This window comes from Schistocerca serialis, chromosome 1 (genome assembly GCF_023864345.2).
Source record: "Schistocerca serialis cubense isolate TAMUIC-IGC-003099 chromosome 1, iqSchSeri2.2, whole genome shotgun sequence".
In the NCBI taxonomy this organism is placed as follows: Eukaryota; Metazoa; Arthropoda; class Insecta; order Orthoptera; family Acrididae; genus Schistocerca; species Schistocerca serialis.
Genome location: NC_064638.1, coordinates 569937416 through 569951906, shown reverse-complemented (window position 1 = coordinate 569951906; position 14491 = coordinate 569937416). Strand labels below are relative to the sequence as shown.

General features: G+C 42.0%; 1 protein-coding gene across 1 annotated transcript in view; it reads right to left on the bottom strand.

The window, feature by feature from the left end:
- Window positions 1–14491, bottom strand: part of LOC126416350 (uncharacterized) — a 248409-nt gene that overhangs the window by 149052 nt on the left and 84866 nt on the right. The window contains exon 2 of the mRNA XM_050084064.1: window positions 10034–10227. Within this exon, the coding sequence (XP_049940021.1) occupies window positions 10034–10227 (194 nt within the window). The remainder of the gene's footprint in view (window positions 1–10033; window positions 10228–14491) is intronic.

The window sequence follows — 14491 nt, the reverse complement described above, 5'->3', positions numbered from 1 at the left end:
CAAATTTCATCAGTATTGCACAATGAGTCGCTTACATAGAGATAATAGCGACACTAGCTATTGTGACAAAAACTACAGTCACAGAACATCACCGCTTCAAAATGGCGGAGCTAGCTTTTGTATAGCTCACAAAAGAATATCTTAACACAGGCTATATTTCTAGAAAAGGCGTATCGTAGATACCACCACGTCTATATAACCCACGTCCGTAGATTTCAGTTAGTGTGCCGTTAGCGTGTAAATGTTAGCTACACGTCGCATTAGTGAGAGCAAGTGTTGGGAACAAACGAAACCAAAGGCATACAAGCACGAAATTGAGGTGATTATTTTCGCCAGACATGCATAGCATTGAGGTATATTGGTAAGATAGCTGGAGATTATGCACAAAGACGACAGGGATTCTAAAGGAATCAGAAACAAACCAACATCGTTGTTCCACGTGTTACAATCACTGCGGCATACTGCTCTAAGCAACACGTTGGCATAGATGGTCAATCACATGAGGACATAACTCGCAAACTCTACACCGGATCTGGAATTATTTTGGGATCAGTTTGTGAAATCGGTTTTGATTTTGAGGACTAACGACTTCTGATACTGTGTTTAAGGGTGCCATATCTTACTTTATAGCACTACTAAATGCACTACCGTTGCCAACTTTGATTACGTATATATGTTGTTGTTGTTGTTGTCTTCAGTCCTGAGACTGGTTTGATGCAGCTCTCCATGCTATTCTATCCTGTGCAAGCTTCTTCATCTCCCAGTACCTACTGCAATCTATATCCTTCTGAATCTGCTTAGTGTATTCATCTCTTGGTCTCCCTCTACGATTTTTACCCTCCACGCTGCCCTGCAATACTAAATTGGTGATCCCTTGATGCCTCAGAACATGTCCTACCAACCGATCCCGTCTTCTGGTCAAGTTGTGCCACAAACTTCTCCCCAATCCTATTCAATACTTCCTCATTAGTTATGTGATCTACCCATCTAATCTTCAGCATTCTTCTGTAGCACCACATTTCGAAAGCTTCTATTCTCTTCTTGTCCAAACTATTTATCGTCCATGTTTCAGTTCCATACATGGCTACACTCCATACAAATACTTTCAGAAATGACTTCCTGACACTTAAATCTATACTCGATGTTAACAAATTTCTCTTCTTCAAAACCGCTTTCCTTGCCATTACCAGTCTACATTTTATATCCTCTCCACTTCGACCATCATCAGTTATTTTGTTCCCCAAATAGCAAAACTCCTTTACTACTTTAAGTGTCTCATTTCCTAATCTAATTCCCTCAGCATCACCCTACTTAATTCGACTACGTTCCATTATCCTCGTTTTGCTTTTGTTGATGTTCATCTTATATCCTCCTTTCAAGACACTGTCCATTCCATTCAACTGCTCTTCCAAGTCCTTTGCTATCTCTGACAGAATTATAATGTCATCGGCGAACCTCAAAGTTTTTATTTCTTATCCATGGATTTTAATACCTACTCCGAATTTTTCTTTTGTTTCCTTTACTGCTTGCTCAATATACAGATTGAACAACATCGGGGAGAGGCTACAACCCTGTCTTACTCCCTTCCCAACCACTGCTTCCCTTTCATGTCCCTCGACTCTTGTAACTGTCATCTGGTTTCTGTACAAATTGTAAATAGCCTTTCGCTCCCTGTATGTATACGTATACATATGTAAGCAAATATGAATTAAATTTAAAATTTTATTTCCACTTTATTGGCACAGCCCACTTGTAAACAACTCAAACGCAAATATGACAGACGTATCTATTGCGAACAGATTATTTTACGAGCTCGAAATTTTCGGCGTAGGTAATTCTCTGTGGCGGAACTCTTAATTCTCTCTTGTTTTCGGTGTCAAAAATGGTGAGCATGAACAACCCAACGTCGCACATTACTGATGTCGATACAATCACCGTTCATAGCTTTCACTCTTCTATAGGTTTCAACTGAAGGCACGTTTTCTGCGGTTAGAAACTCAATTGCAGCTCGCTGTTCATCACGTACCGCCATAATTACGTCACACACCGCCATTTTACGAGCTACGAATCGGAGCCTTCTAGCGGCAGGGCGTTGCAACTCGCGTCAGCAAAGAGGAAAAGTCGACAGAGTAATAAGCCTGTCATTTAATAAAAATTCGGAAGCGTTACTTTTCATCATGCCCTCGTAGAAAACAGTACACAAAAACCACCCTTACACTACGAAACGATGTTACCGCTATTTTCCCAATCGAAATAATCAGCGTTTCTCAAAATGAATTGTAAATTGTCCAACTTGAAGCCGAGTTATTAAAGTGTGTTATGAGTTATCTGGATAGATTAGTAGATAAGTAAGATAGATAGCCAAGGACCGGGTTCGATTCCCAGTCCTGTTGTATTAGCTCTGTATGAAAGGCGCGCACACTCCGTTACAGAGTGAAAGTTTCATTCCACTATACTCCCAGTGCACGCTGTTGCCTACTGTACCTGTTAAATAGGCGACATAGCGGAATACGAAGAATGTTCACCTGCGCTAAACGATGAATCCATTCTTGCTACATCTACATAGTCCTGCCAAATAACTGTTGGTATGTACTGCATTTCATTCTACTCACTACCAACCATTTTTCTCTGCATTCATGTAACACAAATCTCATAAAATCCTTCACTGTACATTCTCTTTGGTGCTCACTAAAATTTTACCTGTTTACAGTTCCATTACAAGACTGACTACAATTTGATTCTGTAGCTCAAGATCTACACGATCCACTCAGCTTTATATAGCTTTCTACACTACATCCTTCGCGTATTTTGTTGTTAGCATATATTCCATGCACGCTTAATGTATGATATCATTCTGCAACACGTTCGCATACGTTAATCAGCCAAATGGATATTCCGAAATTTGTGCCCTAGTATCAGTAAGCTGTTTTGGAATGCGGCCTGCTTAACATCGTTAGGACAATTCAGAATGAGAATTTGCGTCATTGCCTTAGGAGGGGAAGAACCCGCGTTCACTTTCCAATATCTCCGACTTTTTCTGAGAACCACTGAACCTATGTGAAGAGCGTTCATGAAGCGCAACACTGTTCAGGATATGGTTCAGTGGAACCTTACCTACAGAATGTCTCTAGTCACGTATAACGCTTCAGACACCAGTTCTTTAATACATTTCACGCGTTCTCCTATTTGCTTGCTTTCTCCCAGTACTCGATCTATCAGGACACACTGTCAAAACTACGTAGTGAAAAAGGAACGCGCCTCAAAAACTCACCCAACAACCGTATTTGAGCCGGCGATAAGGGAAAATTTTGATCAGTTTTGTTCTACGCTGCCCTGTGTTCAGTGCACTATGTAACGCAAATTCTCTTAAGGCCAGAATACTGCGAAGGTTGGAAAGGACTAGTTTTTTTCCGTGTCTTAACACTGATATGAAAGCACAACTACTCTAGGGAATAAGTGTTGCCAAGCGACTCCAAGAACTAGCCGTTAGAGATAACTACTACTGTTGTCTTGTCTGCCTATAAAGTGCTTCGCTCTCAGGTATCGCAGATAAATGTGTCCACCCAAGGAACTTCTATGATCGGGGTTGCGCTTGCCTAGAAACTGCAATGCCTTAGCTTCGCGCCAGAGCAGATTACACAGCTCGCTGATAGTTTATTTTACTAAAAAAAATTCCGGCTACCCGGCCAGGTCATGTTCCGATGTTGACTAGCGTTTCGGCCATAGTTTTAACTGAGCGTAGCGTTATTTATCACAATGCGGTTATAAACCCAGTTTCTTTTTCTCGTTTTTTAAATTTTTTTACTTACAACGACCCTGAAAGCCTGTCACCGCTCGTGGATCGTGTTTTTAAACCCACAGGTAGTAAGTTAAAACGCATCAATAACACTGAAGAACAATCATCATACCTAGGTACCTAGCCACCAGCAAGGTTGAACCACCTAAAGATATCGGACAGTTGTTCCGAGGAAACAACGTGGAATTTGCACGAAGTGATCCGGCGGCAAACCCATGAAGACTATTTACAACATATCTGACGGGAACTTCAAGAGTCACAACTTCTGTGGAGTTTAGAACGTAGGAGATGAGGTAGTTGCGAAAATGAAACAGTGAGGGCCGATCTTGAATCGTGCTTTGATAGCTCAGTTGATAGAGCACTTGCCCGCGTAAGGCGAATGTCCCAGGTTCGAGTCCTGGTGTGGCACACAGTTTTTAATCTTCCTGGAAGTTTCAGGTTCAGCTGTGCTATAGTTCCAGTGCACATACTATTTTGGTGTAGTGAAGTAGTTTAACCCACGGTCTAATTAACAGACCCAAGAGGTTCTACATTCGTTAAACCACATTTCAATGAGCTAAACTTTCATTCTGAAAAGTGTAAACTGCATATATTTTGATTTTTTGGGTAGAACTACCTGTATATAAGTCGGAAACTGCGGATCCGTGTATGGGGGAGGGCATTTCATAAATATATTAATGCCTTCGTGCTACAAATGGAGGCATAGATTATAAAACTACATCGGCGTGAAAGAGCTGTAGCAGCTAGCATTACTAACGAACAATCTGCTGTGATGTGTAAATCCGTCTTTCTTATTTTGAACGGCATCCTCTTGCTATGGCAAGTTTCTGCGTTTATAAGCTAGGCTCGTAGACACTTTAGCAGCTCACTCTCACAAGCACAACAGCTGAATATGTTTTCAGAAATCTATTTGTGTTCGTTGGACCAGAAGTGTTTTGGCTAATGGCCCTGATTAGAATGACGCAGTTTGTATGTCATCACAAAATTCAAAGAAAAATCGGCCTGATAATAGCATGCAGCCTAACGCCCAGTACTATTGCGTTAGGACAAAGCCTAACAGCAAGATTTCCATTTATCAAAAAATGGTTCAAATGGCTCTGAGCACTATGGGACTTAACATCTGAGGTCATCAGTTTCCTAGAATTCTAACTACTTAAACCTAACTAACCTAAGAACATCACACACATCCATGCCCGAGGCAGGATTCGAACCTGCGACCGTAGCAGCAGTGCGGGTCCGGACTGGAGCGGCTAGAACCGCTCTGTCACAACGGCCGGGTCCTATTTATCCCAACCAATAAATACAATCAAAGACTACTCTGAACTTTCATTCGTGCCAGGGAGAACAATTACTTTAACGCCGATGAGTTCAGAAAGAAAGGGCCGGATATTTTATACCACGTCACCTCTGGAATGTTCGTGAACTGCAATGAGAGCTATAGCTGTGATTATAGCTAGTGACTTATTGGAGTTGTGTAATCCAGGCAGGTACGTGTCACTTTTAATCGATATTCGATGTTATCGTTATACGACACTTATCCATCTCTCGCTATCACGGAAGTTAAAGGTGTGACAGTTTGTTCTATGCCAAGCACTGTGCAACTTTGCGTCATTTAGAGTTTCGTCTGTTGCAGCAGACATTGTACAGCCGTGTGTTGTTGGAACGAGGATAGCAGTATCTCAGCCCTGTACAAACGCTTACCCAGCATTTACACTTCGTCTTAGTCACGAGGGCAAAGGTGAATTTACCGACGCACGTTGCCGTCCGAATGAGATACTTGGCGTTTTAGCCGGAGACATACGTGCTCCAAAACACATCAGCAAGTCCCATCATTACCGGAATAGTAAGCTTTCAGATATAAATTCAGGTCACTGTCAATTCAGATTCTGCAGCACAACTGCACCCGAGTAAGTTATGACAAAATTCCAATTAGCTTTTACAACAATCTTAGGAAGCTTAACATGTTCATTGAGGAGCATACTGCGACAATTTCACACGGTAGTTTAAATGGAGGGAACATTATTTTGATCTGGAGCTGTATTTTGTGTGGCACTACGTTCAAATATCATAGAAGCACATTTTTCGACGCGACCCGTCCGCCTCAAAGTCGTCACTGGGCCGGTAACACCTTAACTCCTTCCCTTCTCTATCATTTAAGGGGAGAAGGTACCTCCTACCTTCGTCGTATTCAACTGACCACTTCCAATGTACATTTTCTCTGCCAGTATTAAGAATACAACTACAATTTCTTAAGCGTACATTTACACAATTTGCTAACAAGTTGAAATTCTTAAAGAAATACATAAAATTGTAATTTTGAAATTTTTTAGTGATGATTCCTTTTACGGGCAAATTTTTAAAATAAATGTCATGGAGTACTTTATAACATAGTCACAGAGCTATCACTTGATGGACATGTACTAACAAAGTTGGACATAAGATTTTCATTGTCATGTGATAAATAGTTTCAGAAAAAAGAGAAAAAACAAAAGTTACGCGAAATTGAGTTTAAAATTTTGTTGTACTTGCATCGACTGCAACACATTCTTGACACGCTTACATTTTAAACACAAACTTATATCTTCCGGAAGTACATTAATATTTAATACAGCATTTCCGCCATCGGTCTCATTGCGTTCTACATAAAAACAGTTCTCTCCTACAACAGCTTCCGTTTGATTCTGCACTCACAGAAGTATTAGTATCCTAGCCTAAAATTTACATTTATCACCAGATAAAGGACTGTCCACTTATCGTATATTTATAATGCTTATATTCACTATTTTCTTTCTTCCACGTACTCCAGACCTTTCCTTGAAAGCTTTGGAAATCGATCTCGCCATTTATTTCCCCCAGAAACAAAAAAATAAGAATTTTGTGACCGACAGTTTCTTTGATTCACGCAAAGGCATCCTTCAACCAAAACAACAATTACAATTACAATTTTTTTCATATTTTCACCGTTTTCAAGGTACGTTCGGTCTTTAAATAATAATTGTAAGATTAGGATGTTTAAAATCTAATAGTTGTCATTGTTCCAAGGTAAATTTAAACAATATTTATGCACACGCAGAAACAGTGCTGCTGCAGAAGTAAACAAGGTTGTACTTCCTCAATGACCATTATAAATCACGTCAAAAATCCAGAAACAGGCAAGCGCGAAGACTGCCTGGTATCCCCAGTCTTGTCATTGACGTAGGATGAAGTTTATCCAAGACACCAGAATCACTACCTAAACAGCTGTGGCAGCAGCCCGCTGCCGGACACCGGCACCAAGAGGCCTTAAAACGACCAGAAGTACCAGAAAGCAAGTGTGGGTACCTTATTACAGCCACGTGTAAACGAAAATTTACAAGCAGTGAATAAGATACAAGAAATCAGTTTCCGCCAGCGAGGCTATCAGAGTGACTACTAAAGAGTCATACAACCATGCATATTTTAACTCCAGAGAGCCGTGTTGTATAGACCGATTACTTAGCAAGTTACAGTCTACCAATAATGAAGCGCGCGCGCATATATATGTGTTGGGGGGTTCACGATTATACATTCTGTTCTTCGATTCTTTGTTACTTATCTCTTGCGACCTCCTTTCAATGACGCAAGAATGAAGCGCCAGGCTAGATGTTTCAAGAAGGGTACAAGGTTGGGCTAACGATGACAGTCACTGCGGTATACACGCAATGTATACATTATCAAATAAGATTACAGATTGTAGTAAACCCATGCTCTTGACATGGCTAGTCACAGTGGAAAGAAAAAGGAAACACAGAATCGGATCCGCCAAGGGCAATTTATAGATTTCTACCGTCCTACTGCTCCTAACCAGCGGTTGGGAATGCCCAGTCATCACTGTAATGTGTAGATAGCGCGACTGCCTAGCGGGCTGGGCTGCCTGGCACATCCTCAGTGGCAGTCACATCGCCAGCAGCTGACACCAATGGTCCAGTCGAGCTGATCAGTTAAGTGCCTACACGAACAAAAAATAAGGGCCATCGACTTCATGTGGAGCTCATTTAGGACATCTTTATTTCCTAGTATTGTAAGAATGCGGCAATAAATACCTGCGTAGCAACCACCTCGAGATGACTTACTCGTTGTAATCCACAGGTAAAAACCACAACATTCCATAGCAGAATACGCGCTGACGTCACATCTTAACCTGTCGTACTAGAGGCTATTGCAATACATCCACGTAAATTTATTCTTTGTGTCATTGCACTCTGCTCAACACTAGACGCACCATCTTCGAAAGCTTGAATCAGAACTCTGCGTTGAGTCTCACATCGTGATAGTGAAGACTGGCTAATCAGTATGAAAATTGAGAGTACGCGTTTATATCACCTTGTTTATCGTCCCTAAGCTAGTTTCAGTACCTCGCCATGAGTTATTTTAAAAAACTCAATTTAGGTCGTTACACACTGTTTTGAATAGTTTTATGGCTATGCTCAATAATGTATATTATAAAAACACGCCGTACATGTCACGACTTCGATTTGAAACATTAGCGCGTATTAGTCAAATTTAATTTTTTACTTTACATAACGTCTGTATTCTGAAACTATGACGTTAGTAGCTTAAAATAAAAATACATTCAAAAAAAGTTTTCCACCATAACAGTTACATTTTCCATGTTGAAAAATAATGATGACGGAGTGCTAGAAGCCAGTTTGGCGAGAATAAGCACAATAAGGATAATAATCACCCCTTGTAGATATTTTGGAATTCCATGACTCTGTAGTAATTCAGTACAAATAAAGATAACTGCAACCGGTCCTTTATGAAATATTTGCTTCTGTCCAGAGATTAGTTTACGAACTGTTTCAGGTTCGTCTTCAGATGAGGCATGCAGAATTCACGTACTTCTGTTTGTATTGTGTACTCCCAGTACCCAATAGGCGTCACACAAATACTAATATGCGACTTCAGCTTACGCTATCAGAAAATAAACCAGAACAGGCTCTAAAATTAGCTCACCGAAATAATTTTTTCACAAGTGACTGATCGTACTTATCCGTATTTACAATTCAATTGACGCACAAACCGCGTAACGCTATGCTATGCTGTGCTTTGCTTCCGCTCCCTCCCTCCATTCCTCCAGCATATGCGGATTAGAAGAATGCGAAATGCACAGTGTTTGTGGCAAAGGATCCCATGTTCCTTTAATGGCTCCACAGACGCATCTACAGACCAACCAATTGGGCGGATGCAAGCGTTTTGACCAATCGACGAACGTTCCTTGTAGAGATGTCAGGCGGGAAGGACCACACTACAGCCGATTACCCTCCATCCAAATAAACTGTGGTGTGTGTAGCGCTGTCGGCCAACCGCCCGACAAAACTTCGTCTTCAGTCACTGCGCGCGAGATTCAATGACGTTCTACACGAGACTGACGAATCTTTGAGAGTATCTGAAGACATTTGAAGACTTGAGATGTTTGTGGCACATATCGTGCAGAGAGTATAGCAATAGAGACTCAAGAACTGAAGCATTTATTTAATTTTTAAACCAATTCATAATGGTTTGTATGTTACAGAGTGAAAGATATACTTGATAAATTTGAAGTCCGTCGATTTTCCGTACTTAGGTTTTTAGATATTATTTCCGATACTTACCGGAAATTAAATCTAAATCCAATGTGTCTGTGTTTCGGTCTTTAGATCTGCAGTATAGCCTACAAACCGAAACAGGCAGTCAATGGAATTTTATTCACAAAATATACTTGCTTTATTGTTGTACGGATTAAAAAAGCCCAGCTTCTATCCACGCCTTTATGATGAGCAAAGTACCATTTTATTTAAAGATCTAACAGTTAAAAATTGCATTTTTTATACATCTGTTTTAAATATTAGATGGAGCAATTCCGAAATGCTTATTTAATTTGTTCTTAAATAATTGCGAAAATCATCGGATCCCCATTTCCTTAAGCAACAGAAGGCGGGTGAATTTCTTTCTTTGCACTAGCCACTTCTTTGTCCACAGCCTTCTCTAGGCTTTTTTGGCCTTGTTACCTCTAAAACACCGAAGGCAAACTCCAGTTTTTCTTTCTGTTTAAAACAAACTCGGAGAACTTGAGATAAGCAAATCACGGTAACAAGACGGCGCAGTAATCGTTGGCTGCAGTCGATCGGGACGTATGTAGGCTACCACGATATTGGTAAGTCGATAAATAATGCTGTCCACCGCGCACATTATTTCCGGCAACAAGGCAGGTGAGGCTGGAGAGTGACCGCTACTCACCCATGACGGCAGGCTGGGTTTCCATGAAGTGGCGGTACGGCGAGAACGACGTCGGCCGCCGCTGCGTTTGCGGGCGCCGTCGAGACAGAGATCGGATGCGCACTCGGCGGCTGTCGGACCGCGACTGGCTGCCGCCTTCTCCCCTCACGCCAGCCTGGCCCCACCCCCTCCCTCCGCGCTCCCCTCCAGACGCCCTATCGCAGACCACGCTGTCTCACTGTCAACAGCTGCGGCAGTCTTTGACAGTCCGGCCTGCCTCACTGGCGCGAAGCGGCCACCCAAGTTCTCCCAAGTTGCTCGTGACCGTCTGTCGTTGACAATTCCGAGTCTGCCTTAGTCCCCGAGGCGGTCGGTGCGCTGACGCCGTGTGCGTGTCCCGGAGCCTAGTAGTGGGGCAGACAAGAAAGTGGCTGACCGCAGACGTGCAGAGCCTGTTTGCAGGGTAGCTGCCGCCCTAAGTAGGGCTCGTGAAAATAAATATGCTCCGAAACGCATTCTCCGCCCTGATCGCCGGGCGAGTCCATCCCTACGTTCCGGAGAGGCGGCCGTTTCAGTTGGCTGTGACCTGCTGACCCGCCCACTTCCAGTACTCTGCTATCTAGAACCCACCTCTCCCACAGCTTTGCCTAAAAAAAAAAAACAGTTCAAATGGCTCTAAAGTCTATTCACCGAGAGCTGGGACGAAACATAAACAGTGTCACGTGAGCGACTACGCTCGTTTCCAGAGAAAGCATTCGGTTTTCACGTGATACGTAGGGGTGTGGAAAATGGAAAATCCTTGGCGCACGCTTTGCAGCTGGCAGCTTTCGGCTGGCTGCCCAGCTGTCACAGCGGACCGTGAGAAACCTGGGCAACAATGTACGAAATAAATTTAACAATAATGTTAAAATAATGTTAAACTGAGTTCATTCTGTCGAAGCAGATTTATTTTCATTCAGGTTGCTAACAAAACGCTCCATTCAAACACAATTAATTGTTAATTTTAATAACAATACCAGTAATAATAATGATAAAGGACGAAACAAGGTTCACTCTGTCGAACTTGAACTTTTTTCATTGAGGTTTGTAACAAACCGCTCCTCTCTCTCCTCTATAATGCAGTCTAATTTCCACATTCGAGTTTCCACTTTTTCTACGAGATGGAGGACGCACTTGTTCCAATCCTCTGCAGTCACTGTTCGTACTGCTTCTTCTAGCAGTACTTTAATTTTCGGCATTTTGTATGTTTTGTTTCTCGCTGCAACATAGCCTTTGATTCTGGCCCACACTAACTCGATGGCGTTTAATTCACAGTGGTACGGAGGAATTCTGAGAACAGTTTTCCCTGCATTCTTCGCCATTTCATCTATTGCGTATTCGTTGTGCGCTGTTCTGTGATTTTTAACTATATCTAAAAGTTCTTTCTTCAACATACCGTCTTCGAAATCGATGTTTTTAGATTTTAGCCACTCTGATATTTCGTGCTTGTTGGAATTCGCACTGGGAACTTTTTCTTTTCTCCGAGAATGGTACGGCGCGTTATCAAGAACAATAACTGCATTTTCCTGAAGGCGAGGAAGAACATCTTGAAACCACTTCTCGAAGGTTTCGGCGCACATCTCCTCATGATAATCTCCACTTTTCTTGGATTCGAAAGTCCACAAACATCCTTCAACGAACCCTGCTTTGCTGCCAGTGTGTGCGATAATCAGACGTTTCCCTTTACCTGATGGGTCCTTGCTTCAAAAACGCTTGTTTTGAGGAATTTATAGTGTCATCTAGCCAGACGTAACTTCGAGTATGTCCTGCGTTCACCCACGTCTCGTCCAAATAGTAAATGGGTCTGCCTTCATCTCTCAACCGTTTAATGGTTCGAAGATAACGCCGCCTCCATAAAATGATGTCATTCCTGTCTATTAGCATGCTATCGCGCCCACGCCGGACATATTTGAAATTTATTTCTCTCAGTTACTTATAAAATGTAGTTCTCCGAAAATTGCCCAGATCTGCATCTTCGATCACGACTGTAAGCACTTTGTCAATTGTTGGCAATTCGTTACGAAAAAAAATTCGTGTACTTTCCTTCGTATCGCATTTCTATCGAAGTCATCAACACTTTCAGAAAGTTTCTGTCGTAATTTTCCTTTCTTGGGAGACTTCGGAAGAGTGTGTGGCCTTGTACTCACTTATCACACGATGCACTGAAGAACGTCCAACACCTGTAGATGCAGCTGTTTTCGAAACAATGTCACTCATCGACTGCTCTGAATGTAACAGTTTCGTTTTATACATATTAAGCACCATGTGCTTCTCAGAAGAACTTAATTATTTCTTCTTTGGTCGCTTCTTTGGTGGACTCAGAACTGACACGTCGACCTCGCTCGCTGAATCCGTGGCTGACATAATGAGGACAGCCGTATGTGATTCTAAGGAAATAAGTGAAAATATAAAATAAGAAACCATGCGATGCTATTGGATGCGCACATAAACAGTGAATGCTCAGCGTGACTACAAACACATATACTTACTCTAGTAGCCAACAACTAGTCTTTCAAGCGTCTTTAAAGATGAACTTAAGATATCCTGAAATCGCCGCTGTACAACACCCACTAACGAGCTCACACCTGCAACTGAGACGGCCACACTGACTGAGCGCCGCGCCTGCGAACCGCACAATGCATCGCTCATAAAGGACAAACGGTTGCACCCATCGCATCCGAACAAACTACAAACTTAAATCCAAACCTTTCTGAAACTTTTCTCGCTTACACCCCCACAAAAAAATTTAAAGGGGAAAAGTTTGTCGCTTACTATATTTCGGATGATGATTTGGTAAAAGTTCTACATCAGACGTGAGATTTTAATATATTACTTCACTATTACTGACTCTATTGGGCAGAAAATTTGCAGACGTCATCAACATATAGTACTGAAGCAATTATAAAATTATTTTGCTGTGCGGCACACAGTTTAGGAGATATAGCGTGATAAATATAGAGTAACGCGAAAAAACAACTTTTCCTGAAAGCTTAAATATTTCTCTTTTTCAGTGACAATAAATTTTAATGTACTGTAAAAATAGGTGTCAGAAGGTATTTCTCGGATCACTTTATCATGTTCAGGTGCCAAATTATAAAATACACGACTTTAATTTTTTCTGACGCCCCTGCCTTGTACACCCCTCGACGGCAGTGCTGTGGTCTCGCGTCTTGCCGTGTTTGCAGTACGTCTCTTGTTCCGGTGAATGGAGTGTAAGCACTATGCGACTTAACATCTGAGGTCATCAGTCCCCTAGACTTAGAACTACTTAAACCTAACTAACCTAAGTACATCACACACATCCATGCCCGAGGCAGGATTAGAACCTGCGACTGTAGCAGCAGCGCGGTTCCGGACTGAAGCGCCTAGAACCGCTCGGTCACAACGTCCGGCTATCTTTCTGCAATTTTTTCTCTTACGCATATCGTATGCCCCCAGCAAAAACAGTGAGAACTCAAAAATGAAATCATCCAGAAAAATAGACTTAAAGACCTCTATAAAACTTTCAATGAATTAGTGTAAGATTCATTTAAATTTGAAGGAAATATTTCTGGCAGGAAATTCCATTATATTCTGTGCAACACTAATCCAGACATGTAGTTCTGCTCTTGTCGAATGTGAGGTCCTATCATGTAATTATTAATTAGTTCTTTGGAATCTGTCACTTTTCTTGATTTTCGGAAAACAAATTGTTTCTTTACGACCCCTTTGCCACTTTTCCACCCCAAATAATATACATGGTGACAATTATTGAACTACATGAAAAAAGCGTAAATTAGTTTCAAACTACAGTGTGCACACATTTTATTCAACATGTAAACGTCACTACAGATATTTGGACTTAGGTTATGGAAGGTCTGATATGCCTGCCATCTTTGCCGATGGTGTGGCGCAGACGAATAGCGAAATTCTGCATGACCCGCTGAAGTGTCGTAACATCGATGCTGTCGGTGACCTCCTGAATGGCTGTTTGCAGCTCAGAAATGGTTTTGGGGTTATTGCTGTACACCTTGTCTTTAACATAGCCCCACAAAAAGGTGTCACATATGCGCAGATCCGGAGAATATGGCGGCCAATCGACACCTATACCAGTGGCCTTTGGGTACCCCAGAGCCAGAATGCGGTCACCGAAGTGCTCGCCAGGACATCAAACATACTCCAGCTTCGATGGGGTCGAGCTACGTCTTCCATGGAGGGCATCTTGTCGAAATCAGGGTCACATGTGATAACGGGGATGAAAAAATCTTCCGAAATGTTCACGTACCGTTCAGTAGTCACCGTGACATCAAGGAATGACGCTGCGATTATTCCCTGGGTGGACATTGCACACCATACAGTCACCCATTCAGAGTGAAAAGACTTCTCGATCGCGAAATGCGGATTCTCAATCCCCCAAATGCGCCAGTTTTGCTTATTGACGAATCCATCCAAATGAAAGTG